Source organism: Puntigrus tetrazona, chromosome 4 (assembly GCF_018831695.1).
Source record: "Puntigrus tetrazona isolate hp1 chromosome 4, ASM1883169v1, whole genome shotgun sequence".
Lineage (NCBI taxonomy): Eukaryota > Metazoa > Chordata > Actinopteri > Cypriniformes > Cyprinidae > Puntigrus > Puntigrus tetrazona.
Window position 1 is genome coordinate 23,710,216 of NC_056702.1, and position 21,808 is coordinate 23,732,023.

Consider the following 21,808-nt stretch of genomic DNA (forward strand, 5'->3'; position numbering starts at 1 on the left):
CTTATATGGATTTGGTTGCGCTCAAGGGGAGACTTGTCTAAAGTGGTGTGTTTAGTGCGGAGCGGAGATTTAGCCATGGTGTTTGTCAGTGGTAGCTGTGTTCAGGACGGAAAGGTAAGTGTATAACTTGTAATATTCACTGAGAGTTTAAAGATTGAGAATCCCTTGTAGGTTTAGCGGCGCTTCCCAACAGGGGTTGTGCTGCGTAACTATTTAGTGTGGAAGTTAAGAGCGGGTCGTAGTGTTGTATTACAAATTTATAAAAGGTTAAACACAGATTCCAATATAACAGTATATGCTGAATGTGTATTGTGATTAATATTCTAAGAGCAGGAAGCCCAACCCCGAGACAGTTATCTTTTGTCTTTCAGTTCTTGAACATCTGGTAGGTAAAGTGTGAATGCTAATCCTGAGGTACAACTGTGCCTTTTGTTTTAGTCTCTACAAGACCTATGCATTTGAATGACACTTAGATGCTAAATAGATCAAGGATCTGGAAAGTTCCTGATCGCATTTGCATACTTTTGTTTTACTGGTCTCCACCTCTGTGTACTCCTCCCTTCTGAAACATATATACTTCAACCTAACATGTTTCATTTAGATTTGTTTCTTGGAGATTTTTTGAAGATTTTCTTGGAGATTGCTTGATGATTTTCTTAAAGATTTCTTGAAGACTTCTTGCAGATGACTACAGCAACGAAATAAAAAACGAACTCCTGCTTTACAAGAATCTCCTGGTCTCTTCTTAAAAGAAGCTAAAAAAGTTTCCAACAGTAGCTTCCCTTTCCCTGTCCCTGCATCGGCTCGGGAGCGCACCGTGGTTACGTGGAACAATCAGCTTGCTGGGTGTTCTTGCGTGCCAGCGGTATCTGGCACATAAGAACCCATCGCCACGCTTCCCGAAGACTAGGGGTGAGTTTGTAAGTTTTTTTGGGTAGGTAGTTAGCGGGATATCTCGTTCTTTGTGTGGTGTACATTACCCAAGGTATCACTTAAGCGTCCGTCCTGTTTGTAGGATTTGTTTAGCCATGGATGAGGTTGTACAAGATTTTATTGAGTCGACATGTGAAAGTGGTTTAAATCTATATACTAAGAAGCAGTTGATTGCGCTTGCTGAGTTTTATAAACTTGATATTGGAGATACAAAAAAGTTAAAGACGTTGTTAGACTTACTTTAAGGGAAAAGTTGGTGGAAAAGGGAGTTTTGAAATCTGTTGGGCAGCCAGGTGAAGTGTTTTTTGCACAGAGTACTACAGGTTTGTCTTTTGAGCAACAGAGGGAGTTGCTTTTGTTAAGGTTAAAGGCGGAGCAAGAAAGTGAGAGGAGTAAGCAAGATTTGGAGTTTGCAAAATTAGATGTGGAGAGACAAAACTTGAGTTAATGAGACAAGGGAGAGTTAACTTTGAGCGTGTTTCCCATGGAGCTAGAGATGAACTTAGTGATTTAAAACTGGTTCCTAGGTTTAACGAGAGAGACCCAGAGACTTTTTTTTCGTTGTTTGAGCGTTTGGCGGAAACGCGTAGTTGGTCTGAACAGACGCGCGTGTTAATGCTCCAGTGCGTGTTGACTGGTAAGGCGCAACAGGCGTTTTCCTCTTTGAGTTTTCCTCTTTGAGTAGTGTCGACAGTGCTAAGTATTCGGAAGTTAAAACTGCTGTTCTTAAAGTTTTTGAGCTTGTTCCTGAGGCGTATAGGCAGCGTTTCGGAGTTGGAGACGTGGGGATCGCTCACATTTATGCGTGATTTAGTAACGCACTTTGAAAGCTGGTGTTCTTCAGCAGGTGTTAAGACACTGGGGATTTGAAAGAGCTCATTTTGTTGGAGCAGTTTAAAAATTCAATTTCTGAGAATATTTCGGTGTACATTGGAGAGCGTGGAGTTAAGACTGTGGCGGAGGCTGCGCTGCGCTTGCGGATGATTTTTATCTAACGCATTCCATGAGTAATGGTTCAAATTTTGGTGCGCATGCTAATAGTCGGTTCAAATGAATAGAGAGTGGGCTGATTCAGAGGTTAAAGATGGAAGGCTGATGCGTGAGTAAGAGAAATTTGTAATTATTGTCACAAGCGTGGACACTGGAAAAATGACTGTTATCGAATGAAGTCTTGTCCTAAACAAACTTCCCCTAGTCGTAAACCAGCAATGTGTACTGCATCTGTGGTAGCTTCTATTGTGCCCGAGGTAGAGTTCGATCTAAAATCTTTTTGCCGTTCATTACAGAGGAAATGTCTCTCTGCCCGGGGATAATGAGCGTGCGCGTATTAAGATTTTGCGTGATACCGGGGCAGTTAATTCATTCATAGTTGCCTCAGCACTTCATTTTTCAGAAAAATCATTTACTGGCTCCACCATTCCTATTGTGGGAATGGGCCTTAATGTAGTAAATGTTCCACAACATAAGATGATGCTCCATTGTAATTTTTTTCAGGGTGAAGTTTGGGTAGGTGTGCGTCCTGCTTTGCCAGTGGATGGTGTCTCTATGATCCTGGGAAATGACATTGCAGGTAGTAGAGTTTGGGCTGATGTTCCTCCTCCTGCCCAGGTGACATTAGAGCCTGTCATAAGCAGTGTTCCAGATAAGAGTAAAGCAGATTTTCCTGATGTATTTAGTGCTTGTGTAGTGACAAGGTCTACTAAAGTGAAAGCTAAAAGTGAGGAAATTATTTCTCCCATTAGGATGGATTTTTTCAGCGCCTGTTCTTCCTTGGTCTGTTTTACATAGTGAGCTGGTTCAGGAACAGAGAGCTGACAACACATTAAAGGAGTTTTTTGATATGGTTTGTCCTAATACTGAGGTTAGAGATCGTCCTCAATGTTATTTTGTTCAGAATAATGTGTTGACCAGGAAATGGTCTCCTCAGTTTGAAAATTTCATTGGTGATCCTATTTATCAGGTTGTTGTGCCTTTAAAGTTTCGTGACACTGTATTACAGATTTCTCACGACCAGTGCGGGCATCTTGGTATACGGAAAACCTATGGTCGAGGTATGATGAGGTATTTCTTTTGGCCTCGTTTGAAAAAGGATGTGTCTGCGTGCTGTAAGTCTTGTCACACATGTCAGTTAACTAGTAAACCTAATCAAGTACTACACCCTGTGCAATTGAGTCCCATACCTGCTATTGGACAGCCTTTTGAACACTTAATTGTAGATTGTGTGGGCCCGTTGCCACCAGCTAAATCTGGTGTTATGTACTAGTTAACAGTAATGTGTCAGAACACTCGGTATCCGGCGGCATTTCCACTGCAAAGTATTACAACTAAAAACGTAGTTCGTGCTTTGAGTCAATTCATCTCAATTTTTGGTCTTCCACGTATCATTCAGACTGATCAGGGCTCAAATTTTGTTCAAAGCTGTTTGCACAAGTTTTGAAACAGCTTAAGATAAAACATAATCTTTCATCTGCTTATCATGCACAGAGTCAGGGTGCTTTGGAAAGGTTCCATCAGACTCTTAAATCAATGTTGCAATCTTTTTGTGTCCAGATGCAAGGGGACTGGGAGGAAGCACTGCCCTGGATGTTGTTGTCTGCTCGTGAGGTGGTCCAGAAGAGTACAGGCTTTAGCCCAAGTGACCTTGTTTTCGGTCATAAGGTTCGGGGCCCCTAGCACTGTTGAAGGACGGCTGGACAGAGTCAGATCCGCCAAGTAACCTTATTGACTTTGTAAATGTCAATAAGGTTGTATGTTGCTCAGGAATTAGCTAAAGAGAAGTTGGAAGCTGTACAGGGAAAAATGAAAAGCTTTATGATAGACGCACTGTTTGCAGAGAGTTTTTCTTGGCGATCAGGTGTTAGCCCTGTTGCCACTAGTAACTTCACCATTTCAAGCTAAATTTTCAGGTCCATATTCGGTGGTAAAAGCTTTCAGATCTAAATTATTTAATTTCCACTCCAGAACGTAGATCTAAAACTCAATTATGCCATGTAAATTTGCTAAAACCTTATTTGTGTCGTGACTCTGGAGAGAAAGAGAAAATTCAGGTGCCTAGTGTTCAGCCTCAGTGTCTGTCTGTCTCTTCCTCAGTTGTGGCAGGGCTAGGGGTGAACCTCCAGATCCTGAGGAGGCTGTAACGACTGGTCGCCTCTAAGAAATGGGGAGTCACTGCAGAATTTGGAGAAGTCTTTGTCTTATTTAGACACGTCAAAAGGTCTAAGTTAATTAGATTGATTAGAAAGTACATTGCTCTTTTGGAGACACACCTTCGTGTACTAATGTCCTGCAACATGACATTGATGTTGGTGATGCTAAGCCAATCAGACAGCGCTTCTATCGTATGCATCCAGACAAAAAGAACTTACTTTGTTATAAAGTTAGATTTGTTGAAGGGTTATTGGCAAGTTCCATTAACAGATAGGGCTAAGCAAATTTCATCATTCATCACACCTAGTGGACTTTATTCATATAATGTTATGACGTTTGGATTACGAAATCGCCAGCGACCTTCCAGCACCTAATGAATATTGTGGTGCGTGGGCTTGATGGGTGCGCTGTATATCTGGATGACGTGAGTGGTTTATTCGGATTCGTGAGAGGAACATCTTTCCAGTCTGGAAGCAGTTTTGGCACGGTTGGCAGATGCACGACTGACTGTGAATTTGGCCAAATGTGAATTCGCCAAGGCAACGGTGGTTTATTTAGGCGTGTAGTTGGTCAAGGGGCAGTTAAACCCGTTCGTGCTAAAGTGCAAGCCATCGATCAATATCCATTACCCATGACTAAAAAGGAGCTTATGCGATTTTTAGGGGATGGTTGGCTATTACAGGTGTTTCTGCCCAAACTTTTCCTCTGTAGTGGCACCATTAACTGACTTGCTAAAAGGAAACGTAAAATTTGTCTGGTCAGATGCTTGCCAGAAGTCTTTTGAGAGGGTCAAAGCTTTAATGTCTAATTTCCCTGTCCTGATGGCTCCGGAAATGGGATAGGCCTTTTGAAGTGGAGGTGGATGCCAGTCTAGTGGGCGCAGGGGCTGTACTAATGCAAACCAATGACTTGGGAATAAGAAAACCGGTGTGCTTCTTTTCTAGGAAATTTAATAAACACCAAGTTAACTACACTGTTATTGAAAAAGAGACTCTAGCTTTGTTGTGGGCGCTGCAGTACTTCAGCGCTACTTGGAGTTCTGGACACGTAGTTGTGTTTTCTGATCATAAATCATTAACGCTTCTTTCAAATCTGCAGTCTCCAAACAAGCAGCTCATGCGCTGGGCTCTCCACCTCCAGGGTTATACTCTGGACATAAGACACATCAGAGGCCGTGACAACGTTGTGGCTGATGCTCTCTCTCGCTCTCTAGCCTACTGGGAAGCGCTTCGCTTCACCCCACCGTGTTGAGCTGAACCGGGACGGCACGGTGGTTTCCTTGTCCCGGGACCATCCACCTGTTAAAGGTAGTTTTTGTTTTAATTTAAAAATCAGAGAAAGAAAAAAACAAGTTAAACTGGATTGAGGAGTATGTAAGCTATATCTAATCAATTGATTGGTCTACCTGCTTTATAGGGGTAGTTACTTTCAGGTCCCCATAGGGGTCCCTTCTTTGTAGGGGGTGTTACGGCCCAGGGCCTTGGGAGAGTGGGGATTATTTGTCTGCCGCCTCTGCCGCCCTCTGTTTGTTTGTGCAGGCTCATTAGGCTAATTGTCCTGCACCTGCTGGCCTGCACCAATCTACTGCTCCACCTACATCACTCTGTATATAAGTGGAGTGGAAAACCTCCTCTCGCTCTCTCTCTCTCGCGCTTTGGTTTGCGCTGCTCTGCACCGGCCCGGCCTCGGCCTTTTACGCGCCCGTCCCAGCCTGCCTCTCTCCCGATTCATCATGCACATTTGAGTTTGTCTTTTGTTTTACGCACCACACTCATGACGCACCATTCACCTGTCCTACACCCACACAACACCACCCACACCACTGATTTACTGTCCACAACTTCTTTTGTGTTTAACTTAATATTCATTTCTGTCAATAAATCTTTATTTGAGCACCTTTACCTGTTCTTGTCTCCCCTCCTTGTTATGGCCCTGAGCCAGTCATAACAGTAAATTGTACACCAAATATTTTCTGTATTTGAACCCATTTCATATTAAAGAATCATATTTTGATGACTTTTTTTCAAATCATGCCCTCAATTCTTTTGTGTGTTTACATAACAATAAGGGTTTTGTACACTGTTAAAAAAGTTGTTTTACAGGTAATTGTCTGTATTTTATTTACAGAATTTCCCCCTTTTTCATTCTACAGTAAAATACATGCTGTTTTACAGATATTTCCGGTGTTTTAAAGTTCCATTAAATTTACAGGTAATTGCTTGTATTTTGGTATTACATCAATTTTCAGTTTTTTAAAATACATTTTCTTTATAGAATGTTATTTAATATTTACAGATTATTCCTGTAAAAATGAGGGAATTTGAACCAAAAATCATCCAATGTTTTTATTGCTATTGACGATTATGTTAGAGTTAAGGGTTATTAATGTTAAATCATATTATGTGTACATGTGCTTTACTACTCTTTTAATCTTTTCCTGCAAATAAATGCTCATTTTCAACATTATTTAGAATTGTATCATTTTCCTCTAAGTTTCCTTACCATGTGTATTATTCATGTGCATGTTAATTCTTGTTAACTATTATAACTAACATGTTCATTCTTATTAACTATTTTTTTATAGTTAACTATTTGTTAACTATTTTTTATAGTAAATTGCAGCAGCATATATGGCATTCTTGATTATAAATCACTGCATTTTTCGATAAATGAATAGTCAGAATATTGTACCCCTGCCTATTCTTGAACAAAATTCACGAGGACAATGTCTTTGTAATTAAAAAGCAAAATAAACATTCTAAATGACTTTATTTCAAATGTAAAAATGCAGAAAGTTTTCCGTGATGGTAGACTGGGGTAGGGTGCGAAATTCAAAATTGGCGGCAAATTTAGCTCCACCTACGTCGGTTGGCCGAGTTCAGTTGGAAAATGTAGAATTTATTTCTATACATATTCATCACACAGGTGCGTAAGATGTCCAGTATCTGGCGGTAATACTCTTAAGGCGTAAACAGCCATTACACAAAAAGAAGAAGAATTTATGTTAGACTACTGATTGGGAAACAACTCTCAGTAGTTCGCTCTCAGTTAACCTGTTTCACCAACTACAACAAATTCTGACGATACGACAGCAGACATCATGCCAACCGACTAAGGTAAGTCTCGCAAACAACACATGAACCATATTTTATATAGTGTAGTCGCGCATTTGTGTTGTTAAGTGTATTAACTTCACTCTCAGTTTTTGAAACTCTTCAACAGCGGTACATTTTGAAATTGGCTTCATTAAAACACTGCTGGGAGAGAATTCAGTAGGCTGTAAGTTACACCTTGATAATGAAGATGAACACAACGTGGTAAATGGCAAGGTAACGCTTAGAATTTGGTCTTAATGCTTTAAGAGACTTTGTAATGGTTTTCGGTGGGAAAACCATTAACTTGCAATTAAAAGCTGGGCGTATTTGCTCACCTACACTTATGTTATGCATGCATAAGTGTGTTATGGTTATCTTAAAGTTAGTCATTGGTATAATCTTTGTGATCGTACATATTGTCTGGCCTGAGGCTAAGTAACTTACATGTAATTGTCATTAGTGCATTTATCCCGGACAGTTACAGCCCTATGTATTACTCACGATGAGGCTAAGTCCGAGCAAATTATATACATGTAACGTTGCTTTATATAATTTTAACTGAAATCACATGGAGGGCCAAAACATCAATGTTAACCTTTTCTGGTCAGCTTCCAGATCATCATCTGAGTAGAACATAATCTATACATGAACCTATGAATATAATACAAAGTATTAAAAAATGATCTTGGTTTCAGGTCGTGTGGAAAGACTGTGGAGACCTACAGCAGATAAGCATGGCAATTCAGGTGTGCAGGTCTACATGTGTTATTATTATTATAATAATAATTATTATTATTAGTAGTAGTAGTAGTTAAATCTGTAACCAGCATAAACTTCTCCACGTCTTCTCAAGTCATATAATAACACAACAAATTTCTTTTTTTTTCATGCAGCTATTTTTCTTTCTTTCTTTCTTTCATTCTTTTTTTTTTTATTGTTCTTTGTGTGTAATTTTAAGTTGCTATGTAGTATGAGATGAATAAAACCAAGGGCCTTTTATAGGTTACTCCACCCCAAAATAAAAATGTTGTTGTTAAAAGCACTTACCCCATGTCTTTCCAAACCCGTAAAGCTTCAGTCGTCTTGAACACAATTTAAAATATTTTGATGAAACCGTAGCTTTTTGACTCTCCTATTAACTGCCAAGTAAATAAGTCAAGGCCCAGAAATGTTTGAAAGTCATTCTTTTGTTTTCTTTACATTCAAAAAGTATTCTTGTAGCTTCGGAAAACTATGGTTGAACCACTGATGGCAGACTACTCTGACAACGCTCTTTCATACGTTTCTTGGCCTTGATAGTGTTATTTACTTTGGTCAGTCAATGGGACAGCCACAAAGCTACTGGTTTTTATCCAAAATATCTTAAATTGTGTTCCAATGACCAACAAAGCTTTTAAGGTTTTGGAATGACATGGGGGTACTCAAGAAATGTTCATTTTGGGGTGGAGTATCCCTTAATAATCAAAATCAGTGTAAAACGGCTGCTTGTAAATATGTCTGTAAATCTTGAGGGGGAAGCACTTTTAAAGAAACGTACATTATGTAATGGAACAACAATCGTTGTCATTTTAAGCAGAAACAGAAGTTTACAGTTAAAATGTAGTGCTTTGTTTAATTAACCTATGGATTACCTTTATGCTTTCTACATTACATTTTTGTATAATCGAAATGTTGGTATACCCACTCAGCTGTAACAGATCTTGGACACAGTTATCCACCTGATTGTCCTGTCAACCCTTTTTGACAAAAGGTGTCTTAGAACCTCACCCTGTGGTTCCAGTCTTAACTCTCAGGTAGGTCCTTTGGGGTGTCTTGGAGGGGGAGGTTTCTAAGATGCAACATCTAGCTACTGCTTGGAGCACTTCTCCTCCCATGTACATACAGTGGAATGCAACATTTTGGTAATCACTTGCAGAATCTGCAAATGTGAATCATTTGAGGAAAATAAGAGAGATCATACAAAACTCATGTTATTTGCATGTTTAGTACTGTCCTGAGAAAGATATTTTACATAAAAGATGTTTACATATGAATAAGACAAGACAAAAAATAGCTGAAATGATTCAAATAACCCCTTCAAAAGTTTGGGAATCCTTGGTTCTTAATACTGTATGTTGATGATCTATGGTGATCTATCTGTCTATGTTGGTGATCTATGACTTTTTTGTTGTTGTTGTTGTTGTTGTGTGATAATTGTTCATGAGTCCTTTGTTTGTTCTAAACAGTTAAACTGAGCACTGTTCTTTAGAAAAGCCTCCAGCTCCTGCAGATTCTCTTGCGGGATTGTGATCCAGACAGTTAATGTGTTTATGAAACACAAGTGACTGAAATTAGATTAGCCTACAACAGTTTTAAATGTGCATCTGTTTGCAGATGTACTTGGGATTACACAAGTTTTGTATTTTAAAGAACACTCGTCCTAAGGAAGAATGATCCAGAATATCTCAAATATACTGAAGAATCTGCAGGAGCTGGAGGATTTTTCTGAAGAACAGTACTCAGTTTAACTGTTCAGAACTAACAAGGGACTCGTGAATAACTATGACAAAACAACAACAACAAAAAAACATTCATAGATCATCCAGGTAGCCATTCACACACATTATTAAGAACCAACTGTTCCCAAACTTTTAAAGGTTATTTAAATCATTTCTGCTCATTTTTGTCTTGTGGACTATATGTAAACACATTTTATGTAAAATATCCTACTCAGGACAGTACTCCATTAAAAATAACATGCATTGTATATGATCACAGGTGTAGGACAACAGATGTAAAATGCCAAAAACAGATGGGTTCTAAATAGTGGGGTTTTTAGCTTATGTCTGACTGCAGTTATAATGGTAACTAAATTATATAAGATTTACTTTATATTTTGATTAGCAAAAAACTTCTTCAGCATCCCAACAGTTGCTCCTCGCATCTCTGCTTCCTGGACCCAAATGTCATGCTGAATGTTGAATGACCATCAGCTTTGCCAAGACATAACTGCTTATGATTTCAGCTGACCCAACTTTGGCGTTCTAGTTGACACACAAACTTTTCTGACCATACGGCACTGACCTGATCCTGCTGATTTGCCCAGTACAACATTAGGAAGATCAGACCCTTTCTTATGGTGCATGCTACAAAACTCCTTGTCCAAGCTCTTGTTCTCTCCAGACTGGACTGTTGTACTACTCTGTTAGCAGACCTTCCAGCATGTACTACCAAGACTCTGCAGCTAATCCAGCATTGACTCGTACTCAAACCATCCAAGGTGTATATGTCTTTCTTTTTCAGATAAGCACAATCAGACGTACATCAGGGTGAGTAAATCATGGGGCCATTTTAGTTTTTTGGTGAACTATCCCTTTAATACTGACCCTTTTATAAAAAAAAAAACTGCTATGTCTACTGTGTTAGACTAACTGGGACTTTGTATTTTACATTACACTGTATGTTTTATTTGCCGTTGCAAATGTATAAATGTGTATATATCAAATGCATTTAATGTACAAATTTTGCATGTTCTGTATATAACATGTATTTCCTATAATTGTATTATTCTTTTAAATTGACATCCAATGCTTTAGTATAATAACTAATACGGTGAATGTGCAGGTTCATTTAATTATTATGCATTGAATTGAATTGTTAATTTTACAGAAAATTGCTGAAAATGTAGCTTTTTTTTTTACTATTTTTACATAGCAACTATATAAAATAACTAATTAAAACCTTAAATTTACAGTGATAAACTTGAAAGTTGGTGGGTTTTATATGTAATTTCACGTAATTTGTCAGTTTTTAATAGTTTAAAAACATATTATCAATGGTAATATACTGTAATTTAATTAATTTTGACTGTAAATTCAATTCTGTATTTTTACAGTTTTTGCTTGTAATTTTGTGAAAAGGTTATTTTCTGTAATTTAAGGAAATATCTCTGGAAGCCCTGCTGCCAGTCTTTTACCGTTTTTTTAACAGATTCTTTTTACAGTTTACCATTCGGGTGAAGCTATAATTAAAAAAATATTCTCTGGTCAGAAATGGACAAAAATGCATAAGGGTTAAACAATAAACCCCAAAAACCTCTCCTGCACAACATACTTGAGTTTATTTAGTGAGCAGTTTGGATCCTCCAGTTTTTCAGAGAGCAGCTTCACTCCTGAATCTCCAGGATGATTGTAGCTCAGATCCAGCTCTCTCAGGTGTGAGGGGTTTGAAGTCAGAGCTGAAGACACATAACCACAGCCTTCCTCTGTCACCATGCAGCCAGACAACCTACAAAAACATACAACAGCAATCCACATTGAATTAGATTGTTTTTGTTCCTTTTTATATTTAACTGATCAATAAAATGGTTGGTCACAAAAAGGATTTTGTGATCATTTATCATTATCAATAAGAAACAAATATTGGACATATATGTTTAAATGCAAATGTAAAGCATGAAATCTCTCACAAATAATAGTGGCACAATACTGCTGCTAAATCTTATGTAAAAGTAGTGAAAGAAAGAAACATAAGATAGGAAAAAGGCGTATGTGGCCAATGTAATGGCTTCTTTCTGCGTTTTGTGTAATACTTGCCACAACCAACATTCTGTTAAAATATATTCAACTCAATATTACAGGTGAAGAGAGGGGCGGAGATGTCAACTGATCACCTCTCTAAAAACTGGAAGATCCAATTTGCTCAATAAAGAGTCCCACAAGCCAACAAGGCCTGATAGGACTCCTTCTTCAGCTTGACGCCATTCCTTACTTCCGGTGTCCACCACCGATTCAAAGGTTGCCCAACAGACCTTCACAGTACATTTGGGCCTGTCGAGTCTGTCCGGCTTCTTCCCCGCCAACAGATCCAACTGAACCGCTCTTTGTCTAGCTTGTCAACTAGAACCTGTTTGCTTTAGGAGACCCTACCAGGCCATATAGCTCCTAGGGCCACTGAGGCACTTAAACCCCTCCACCACATTAAGGTTGTGGTCCTAGGAGAGACATTCTGTCACAAATGAGGGGTCTGAGGCGTGCGGATCCATGTGCAGGCTTTTATTAAACGAAGCAGGCAGGTGTCAAACAGGGCAAACAGATGTATCAGAGGCAAGGCAACAACAAAATCCAAATACAGGCAGAGGTCAGGTCAGGTAGGAAACAACCACAGAATCAGAAGGCAGGGTCAAAACCAGGGAATCTATAACTCGGAAAACACTCAGAAACTCGGGAACAACAATAGAACAGGCGAATCAATGCAACCTGCAGGTGAGTGGCCTGCTGCAGTATTTATAGTCCTGGAACAGGAAGTTGTCGCAGAGGGAGTGAATGCAGATCACCCAGAGGTAAGGGCTCCCTCTGCTGACTTGGTGACACATTCTGTCTTCACTCCATTTGTTTCTACAAATTCTTTGCCATCTTTCTTCATATTTAGTTGTCTATTATTATCTATTCACAATGCATATTCATTATTGGTTCTACATTTTAATAAATTTTTAATTAATAAACATTATTAATATTTTTTTTTCTAAAACATCAATCTTACTGATAAATCACTGGACTGTTTTATTCTAGTTTGTGAATCTAAAATAGTTAAACAGCTTGGGGATGCACTCCCATATTGCCAAATTTAAGTGAAGGTGGGAATCTGCTGACTTCGACTGGGGATATTGTCGGATGGTGGAAGGAATACCTCAATACTGGAGAAAGATCTCCTCAATTCCACCAATTTTCTTCTTCCAGCATGTTCCACTGAGGAAGCAGAGGCCAGTGGCTCAGATAAGCAAACACACTAAAAAAACTATGTCTTGAAGATATAAATGCAGATGTCTATTTGACGCCTCTGAGATGTGCTTTTGCTAACAGGGAACCTGCTGTCAATGAATCTATCCTGTTCATGCCAAGTCTATTCCAAGTGAAGTCTATTCATTTTTCAGTCAAGTGTGTTTCAAGTCAAGTATTAGTTTGTTTAAACTATGGATTATGTCTCTGTAAATAAAACTGCAAATGAGGTCTTACTATGCTCGTCTTCAGTGAACTAAATTGTTACATCATGGTAATTAACTATATGAAATATTCTGCCTGCATGTCATTAATTTGTAATCATTCTAAATGTATTTTATTAAATACAATCAAGCAGTAAAGAAAAGCACCCTAAATGTGCACACTCACTAGTCTAAACTTCGAGGGTGTGTTTTGCCAAACTGCTAGGTAATTTCAATTCTCACATAATTAAAACAACAATTATGATATTATATCTTCTGCGATATTGCACACTGTGCAGTGAGATTACATGTAGAAAATCTATACAAGATTAACACGATAATTGCATACACGATTTTTTGCATGCATTCTAAACATAACGATTTTTTAATGAGTAAATAACAAAGTATTTCAAACTCATACCTCAGTATCTTCAGTCTAGAGTTTGTACTCTTCAGTCCTTCAGAAAGAAGCTTCACTCCTGAATCCTGCAGATCATTGTTACTCAGGTCCAGCTCTTTCAGGACAGAGTTTGAGGACTGTAAAACTGAAGACAACATCCCACAAAACCGTGCAGTGAGATTACATGTGGAAAATCTGAACAAGATGAACACAGTAGTTGCATACAGAATTGAACTTAACATTGGGATTTTTATTGAATAAATAATGAAGTATTTCAAACACATGCCTTAGTATCTCCAGTTTAGAGACTGGACTATTGAGTCCATCAGAAAGAAGCTTCACTCCTGAATCCTGCAGATCATTGTTACTCAGGTCCAACTCTTTCAGGACAGAGTTTGATGATTGTAAAGTTGATGATAAACTTTCACAGGACAGAGCAGTGAGATGACACCCACACAGCCTGTGAAAAGAAGACAATTGACATATTGATGTGAATTTATCAGGCTATATAGTTTACACTTTGGAATGCATGTTTGTACTGAATAACACTTTATAACAGGAATACAATAATAATGCACTTCTAAATTATTTCAAAACTATTATATTTCATTAGTTATATATAAACTGTATTTATTACATTACTAGACTATATACAAGTGGTGGGTTCAGCACTGATTATCTCTGTAATTGAACATGCTTAAAGAAATGAAAATTAGATGTTTTACATACCTTCGAAGCATCCTAGGTGTATGGGATTTTTTTCTTTTCAGACAAAAAAAATTTAACTGGGATTTTTAATCTCTATCGCTTTAGTGGGCGGGTGGTTCAACCCCCAAGAGCCAATTGAGGGAAGTCTTATTACTAATAAGTTATGTGTTCTGAACTGTTAAAAGCTACCAAATGGTGAATACAATGAAAAGACTTGGAGGGACTAGGACAATTGAATTTGATTGGAATTGTCTGAAAGAAAAAGTCACATACATCAAGGCAAGTAAAACCTGCTAATTTTATGGTGAACTAACTATGGTCACCTTAAATACAACATGTGTGATAGATAATGCTTTGTTGGCAATTTATTAACCATAGATTTTCCTTTTTTAGATTTTCTGTGAAAACAAACTTTAAGTGCTATAATTGCTTTATGCTTTAATTAAGTGCTCCTTTATTGGACACTGGTTGCATTCATATTTATTGTTCCTTTTGTGCATTAAGTGCACATACATACATTTGTTTTCCATTACAAATACTTTCTGTAGAAGCAGTACATTTGTACTGTATAGACTATATATCCTGTCCCGCCTAAGACTGTTTTTAAATAAACTTAAATACATGTGTAACCCTTCTTTTACCCTTGGGGTTAATTTAATATTTGTCCCAGAAGAATCCTGGATCCCGACAATTAGTTGGTGAATTAGGTCGTTTTTTTCTCTTCCTTTAATCCTTATAAACTCAGTTTTTCAATTCCCCAATATGTTAACTTGATAAATCCAATAAAATACAAATTTGCAAAGAGGTAAAGAAAAAGAATAACAAAGATTTATTGTGTTACAAATATGCAAATTAACTCAAACCATATGCAAAACAGTCAAATAGTGTAAATGTTCGATTCACAAAGAGACTTCCAGAGTTTAACTGTTTCTATGGCCGCTAGGCCAGCGCCACACGCGCATGTCGGAGTGTTGACTCACGTGATAAAAACGCCAAAAACGTCAACTAAAAGTATATACACACAAACAAAAAGAATAGTCACAAAACGCTTTGGGCCTTATATTTTAGTACATATAATAGTCTCCTAACGAATTATGAACTGTTCCCGACGACAGATTGCGGAAACACACACTCACACCATGTGCGATAAGTTCTTCCTTATTACGTGACTCACGCCACCACGCAACATTAAGCTCAACAGTCATTGGCTTCGTTAGCATACCTACATTGAACACACTTTCCTATTGGACAACACTCTAACACAACTCCGTTGGTTATTTGCTATTTTTTCCCAAATAAAAAAATAAAATACATACATTAATACTTTTGAATAGTATTAAACACAGAATATATATTTCTTGGGGTCCCTACACATAACATTTTTTAAATAAACTATTAAAAGTCATTGAGGTCTTATTTAAGCTCATAAGTGGAAAACGGTATTACAAAATTCTCTGTTTTTGTTTTTTTGACTAGATAAAATAACACTGATACAATCATACTGAAATATCTGCTACCTATAACAATGAAACACCTATTTATTAACATGTTTGAACATATTAAGTTTCAAACGTGTGTGATTGTCAAACCTCAGTATGTTTAAACGACAGTGTGAACTCTTCAGTCCATCAGAAAGCAGCTTCACTCCTGAATCCTGCAGATGATTGGTCCTCAGGTTCAGCTCTGTCAGATGGTTTGATGATTGTAGAGCAGAGGACAGAGTTTCACAGCATGTTTCATCAAAACCACAGCCGTCAAATCTGCCAAAAAAGAATGTTTTAGCCTGATTATCTACTGATGTTCAGTTTTTTTTCTGCAATAACTTATTTTTCTCTTCATAATCGGGGAAAAATGTAACTTCGCATTTACATTTCATTGTTTAGTGACGTAGAACAAATCATTTAATTAAACAGCAGTCAGTGAAATACTCACAGAGCTTTTCTGCAGCATCTCACAGCTGGAATGAGTCTCTTGTAGTCTGATTGTTCTGATGTGAACCTCTTTGGGTTGAACTCATCTAGAACCTTCTCTGACATCAGCAGTACTGAGGTCAACACTGTGCACATTGAAGATGAGAGATCTCTTCCTGGATGTTCATTTGAACTGAGGTAACTCTGTATTTCCTCATATAATGAATTATCCTTGAGTTCAAGTAAGCAGTAGAATAAGTTGACTAGAGCTTCATCTGAGATAAAGTATGTGTTTTGTTTTTGTTTAATACATTTAGTTACTTCTTTGATGCTCTCTGTGGTGTCTTCAGGGTGTGTGATCAGGCCTTTGAGCAGATTTTGACTGGATTCCAGTGAAATTCCCATCAGAAACCGCAGGAACAAATCCAGATGTCCTCTGTGACTCTCCATGGCTTTTTCAATGGCTTTCTGCAGTAACTCCTCCAATGTGACATTTTCTTTTGGCTCATCAAAGAAAAACTGAAGCTCCTGCATGTTCTTGTTTAGGTAACAGGTGAACACATGCACTGCAGCAAGAAACTCTGAACACTCAGATGCACAAAGCTGAAGACCTTTGCTCCATGAAGTCTTTGTTCCTTCTGAAGATCTCAGCGATCATTCCTGTGAACTCAGTGTCTTTACTCACATCAATACCACATTCTTTTAAATCTTTCTTATCGAACACAATGTTTTCCTTCTTCAGCTGTTCAAACGCTAACTTGGCTAACATTAAAATAATCTCTTTATTTAAAAGTAAGTGCTCTGAACATTCTCTTTCTTGTTGATCATCATATTTCTGGCTCTTCATGTCCATCTGTATAAGCAGGAAGTGAATGTACATTTCAGTGAGTGTTGTGTTCTCTTCATTGTTCTCAGTGAGAATATCCTGAAGTACTGTGGCTGTGATCCAGCAGAACACAGGAATGTGGCACATGATGTAGAGACTACGAGACGTCTTAATGTGTGAGATGATTCTGGAGGACAGACTCTCATCTGTGAATCTCTTTCTGAAGTACTCCTCCTTCTGTTGGTCAGTGAATCCTCGCACCTCTGTGAACAAACCCACATACCGAGGAGGAATCTGATTGGCTGCTGCTGGTCGCGATGTTACCCAGACAATAGCTGATGGAAGCAGAGTCCCTTTGACCAGACTTGTAAAGAGCACAGCCACAGATGCTTTTTCTCAACAGTGTTCAGTGATCTACTATTAAAATTTAGAGACAGGCGACTCTCATCAAGTCCATCAAATATAAATGCTAGCCTACATCCCTTATATAGCTTTGATTTCTCCAGGTCCTTCAGTTCAGGATAAAATTCTAGCAGAAGCTCATGGAGACTGAAATCTTCATTTGTCATTAAGGTAATCTCTCTGAATGGAAGCAGGAACACACACTGTATATCTTGATTGGCTTTTCCTTCTGCCCAGTCCAGGATGAACTTGTGCACAGAGACAGTTTTTCCAATGCCAGCGATGCCCTTAGTGAGAACAATTTTTTCTCACTGTTTTTCCTCAGTTCGCAAATATATCACTGCATTTGATTGGCTTGTCCTGTGTTTTTTTGCTCTTGAAAGCATCATCAATCTTCAGAATCTCATGTTCGTGATTGACATCTTTCATATCTCCTCTGTGATGAACAGATCTGTGTAAACAGCCTTGAGTTGTGCTTCCTTGTCTTTGTTGCCCTCAAAAATATATTCTGTTTTCTCCTTCATGTTTGTTTTGTGAGTTTCTAAAAAGTTTTGCAGCGCTGTAATAAAAAAACAAGATTGAAGATAAAAATATACATAATTGAGAAATATTTTCATACCTGCATGATCATATAATAAACACTCTTAACATTAAGTCATTTGATGACAAATTCATAGATTGAATTTGGTACAAATGAGGCGGTATAAACTAGTGATGTATCATAAACATGCATAAATATAGTATACAACACAATAGACAATATACACAATCAGTAACAATATAAGGAATGATCTGGCAATATGCATAATAGGAAATTCATAACAGGAAAAATAGTCTAGGACTAGAAAGGAGTAATTGCAGTATGCAGTATGTCTCTTTTAAGAGAATTGTGTAGGAAGGGAGATTCTCTCTATATATTTATAGGTCATAAATATATTTGATCTGGCAGAGGTGGCCCGGTTATATCTGATTAGTTTAAATGGTACATCTGGATTATAGCCCCAACCCCAGAAACTCATTTTTAAAAATAAGGTATAAAAAAATATTATGTTTTAATAAACTGGATATTTTGAAGAATAAAAACTGTCACGATTTCCGTGGTTTTCTCGGTAGAAGGAAAAGAGCGCCGAGACTCAAATAAACTTAAATAGATTTAATCTTATACTGGCAAAAATATATACAAAAGGCAGGTAGAACAAAAAAAACACGAAAGGAGCTCGAACAAAACATAGAGTAACGTAGTAACATTGAAACATTGGGTAACATTGGTTAACCTGGAGTAACATTGATGATCCGACAAGTTGAACACAAAACACAGGGCTTAAATACACAGGAAATTAACGAGACACGGCTGAAGACAATTACACAATTAAACACAAAGGGAAGGCAGGGCACAGATAACACGTGGCTCGAGAAAAACAATAACAAAAGTCCAGAGGTGTGACATAATGCCCCCTCCCGGAAGGTGCGTCCTCGCACTCTAAAGTAACAACAACAAAAAAACAACTCGGAACTGGGGATACCGGATCTTGAGAGGAGGTTCTGGTGGAGGACGGCCCCCAGGAGGGGGCAGACAGACAGTCCAGGGGGGCACAGAAGGAGGGAGGAGCCAGGAGGACACAGGAGGAGTCCGGAGCAGGAGGAGATCCAGAGCCCAGCCGACGGAGGGAGGAGCCATGGAGGAAGAGCGCCATCGACTCCATGGGTCTGACCGGCGGCAGCGGCGGAGCAGGTGGCGGAGGAGACCGGCGCGAGGCGGAGAGCCGAAGAGCCAAGGTGACGCCGAGGCGCTGGAGGTCTAGGCGGCGCCGCCGGCCGCGACCAAAGCGGAGACGGGGACGAAGGAAGGACGCTGCGGAGCCAGAGCGACTGAGGACTGAGGTGAAGCAGGAGGAAGGAGGAGCCTGACTGAGCCAGAGGGATGGAGGGACGAGGCGGCCGAGGAGAGGAATCGAGGCGACGGATGGTCGACAAAGACCAAGGCGGAGCCGGAGGGACGATGGAGCCTTGTGGAGCTGGTGGACTGACGGACCACGCAGTGGAGAGGAGGGAGCTAGAAGCCCAGGGGAGCCGACGGGTCTACGAGCCGAGAAGGAGTCCGGGACTCGGAGGCGGGACGGTGAGGCGAGGATCGCCCACCCTCGACGGTGATGGGGACCAGCAGACCCGTGGCGAGCTCGTGATGAAGAGCTGAGGATGAGCGCAGGGGCTGCTGGGATCCATCGTCGTTATGACCAGGGTGGGAGGGTGGGAAAACTAGAAGCGCACGCGGCGCCGGGCACTGAACTTCGGAGAGCGCATGGGCGCGGGCACTGGAACTCGAGAGTGCACGGGCGCGGGCACTGGAACTCGGGGAGCGCGCGGGCGCGGGCACTGAACGCGGCAGGACGGCTGGGCGGGACCAGCAGGCTAACAGAACAGCTGGGCGGGACCAGCGGGCTAACAGAACAGCTGGGCGGGACCAGCGGGCTAACAGGACGGCTGGGCGGGACCAGCGGCTAACAGGATGGCTGGGCGGGACCAGGAATTCAGGATACAAGGGAGGTGCCCAGTTTAAGTCCAAGTCCAAGTCCACATCATCCAGTTCCTCTTGTAGATCCAGCAGCCCCAGGTGGATGATCAGCTCATCCTCAGCCGATGTGCAGTGGCGGAGCTCCACTCCGCCGCTCTCGCTGTCGGCTGTCTCCACCACGGCAAGCTCTGTTGCCGCCACGCACCTGGTCTGTCGCAATCGCTCGGGTCCGTGGCGCTCCACGGCTCTGTCGCTCTCCTCAGCGATGGTTCCGTGGTCGTCCCAGACTCAGCGACTGCGCCCTCGTGGGCACAGGCCTGGCCTCGCGACGCCGGGAGATGATGGGCTGGGTTCTGGATCTGGGGTGGGGCTGGTGTCGTTGTCCTCCAGTGCAACAGTCATTGACGCATTGCACGACACCAGCACCCACTCGATGTAGGCGCGCTCTTCTCGAGGCCGTTCCCGGACAGCTTTGGTTGTGTGGTGGTGTTCAGTCCTCGGAAATGGATAGAGCACAAAAAGCCGTCCGGGAAGCGCGAGTAGTTCACGAGGGCGAGGAAGTCCTTAGTATATCAATCGAGAGAGATCCTCCTGCTCCAGCAGGAGGATGAGAAATTGGGGTCGTTGTAGGGGAATCCATGGCAAAAACAAAACAAAAGGGGAAATACGCCGCTTCACTTTTCTGGTCGGATCATCCTGTCACGATTTCTGTGGTTTTCTCGGGAGAAGGAAAAGAGCGCAAAGTGAACACAAAACACAGGGCTTAAATACACAGGGAAATTAACGAGACAATTACAAAAACGCTGTGTGACAAAAACGCTTCAGCCAAAATCAAAATTGTATTTGGTCAGTTTTGATTACATTAATCAGCGGAACTAAAGTAACAAGTGTTACTTTCGTCTCGACAGGATCTCCTGACAACTCAACTTACTTTTATATACTGAAAACTAACAAGGCAAACTAAATAACACATCGATTGATCATTACTGTGACATTACTGTGAAATAAGAAACAACTTGTAATTTAAAAAAATTACCGCTGTAGTAATTTACTTACACTGGAAAACCTTTCAATATCGCATTTATATTGAGATGAAACGCATTCAATTGCGTAGTTTGTCAGTGTATGTCGGCCCCAGAGGGATATGTACTCCCTGGGTATGATCATTCTACTTAAAATATAATAATTCTTTCATATTTTCTGTATTAGGGCTTCTAATCACTGCACAATTTTATTAATAATATAAGATTGTTACAAACAGTGTGACATTGATCTAATAAACTTGGCTATGACATGACTTGGCTATGATGCATTTAAAAGAATAAAATGTCTATTAATAAAATGCACTAGTGGTAAAGAAAAAGATCATGAGAAAGCATAGTTTAGCTGTTGTACTTTTTATGTTTGCTAAAAGGAGAGGAAGCTGTGATAGAGAAAGTTTGAGGTATTTGACTCTTGTTTTGGTCACAAAACCAAATGAGGAGGCACGGTAACAGAAATCGGCAAGATTGTTTCACAATGTCCATCTTTCATCAGGGACAGGCAAAAACTAGGATCTCACTATCATGAAAAACTGGAACAGTGTTGATGTAGATCAGGCATATACAGTGTTCAGATTTTTGGCTGTAACACACTGTTGTAGATGTTGTTGATTTACCTTGTATTTCTCTGTGTTCCTCTGACATCTCTGAGGATTTCTGTTTATCTGGTAGAGAAAGAAATTAGTTGAGATATTATTCCACAGAATTAAAATGCTGCTAAATCAAGTCTTTGTAACATTACCAGTCTTTACTCTGATGTTAGTAGTACTAGTAGTGTGTCTAGTCATAGTAAAGTAAATGTACCATTTCCTTCAGCATTTGAGCCATAAATGGTTACTGGTCCTGTGAAGGTGTTCTGCAGTCAATAGAGGAGCA

The 21,808-nt window shown here is 39.8% G+C and overlaps 2 protein-coding genes and 1 long non-coding RNA gene across 3 annotated transcripts in view; 1 reads left to right on the forward strand and 2 right to left on the reverse strand.

Annotated features, from left to right (window-relative positions):
• LOC122342945 (NACHT, LRR and PYD domains-containing protein 12-like) overlaps positions 1-21,808 on the forward strand; it is a 510,774-nt gene that overhangs the window by 76,418 nt on the left and 412,548 nt on the right.
• Positions 15,537-17,703, reverse strand: LOC122343107 (NACHT, LRR and PYD domains-containing protein 3-like). Its single transcript, XM_043237441.1, has 2 exons — positions 16,175-17,703; positions 15,537-16,002 (listed from the first exon to the last, which is right to left on the reverse strand). The coding sequence occupies exons 1-2, from the start codon at positions 16,684-16,686 to the stop codon at positions 15,777-15,779; spliced, it is 738 nt and encodes a 245-aa protein (XP_043093376.1). The 5' UTR covers positions 16,687-17,703; the 3' UTR covers positions 15,537-15,776.
• Positions 17,820-21,781, reverse strand: LOC122343201. Its single transcript, XR_006250723.1, has 3 exons — positions 21,737-21,781; positions 21,550-21,597; positions 17,820-17,939 (listed from the first exon to the last, which is right to left on the reverse strand). It is a non-coding gene; the product is annotated as an uncharacterized LOC122343201 (long non-coding RNA).

What these genes read in the sequence shown, in the direction of transcription:
- LOC122343107 (XM_043237441.1), bottom strand. Translation starts at nt 16,686, where the DNA reads ATGCAGGAGCTTCAGTTTTTCTTTGATGAGCCAAAAGAAAATGTCACA. An exon ending in AGATGCTGCAGAAAAGCTCT is followed by an intron (nt 16,003 to 16,174) that starts GTGAGTATTTCA and finishes CTTTTTTGGCAG; the next exon opens with ATTTGACGGCTGTGGTTTTG.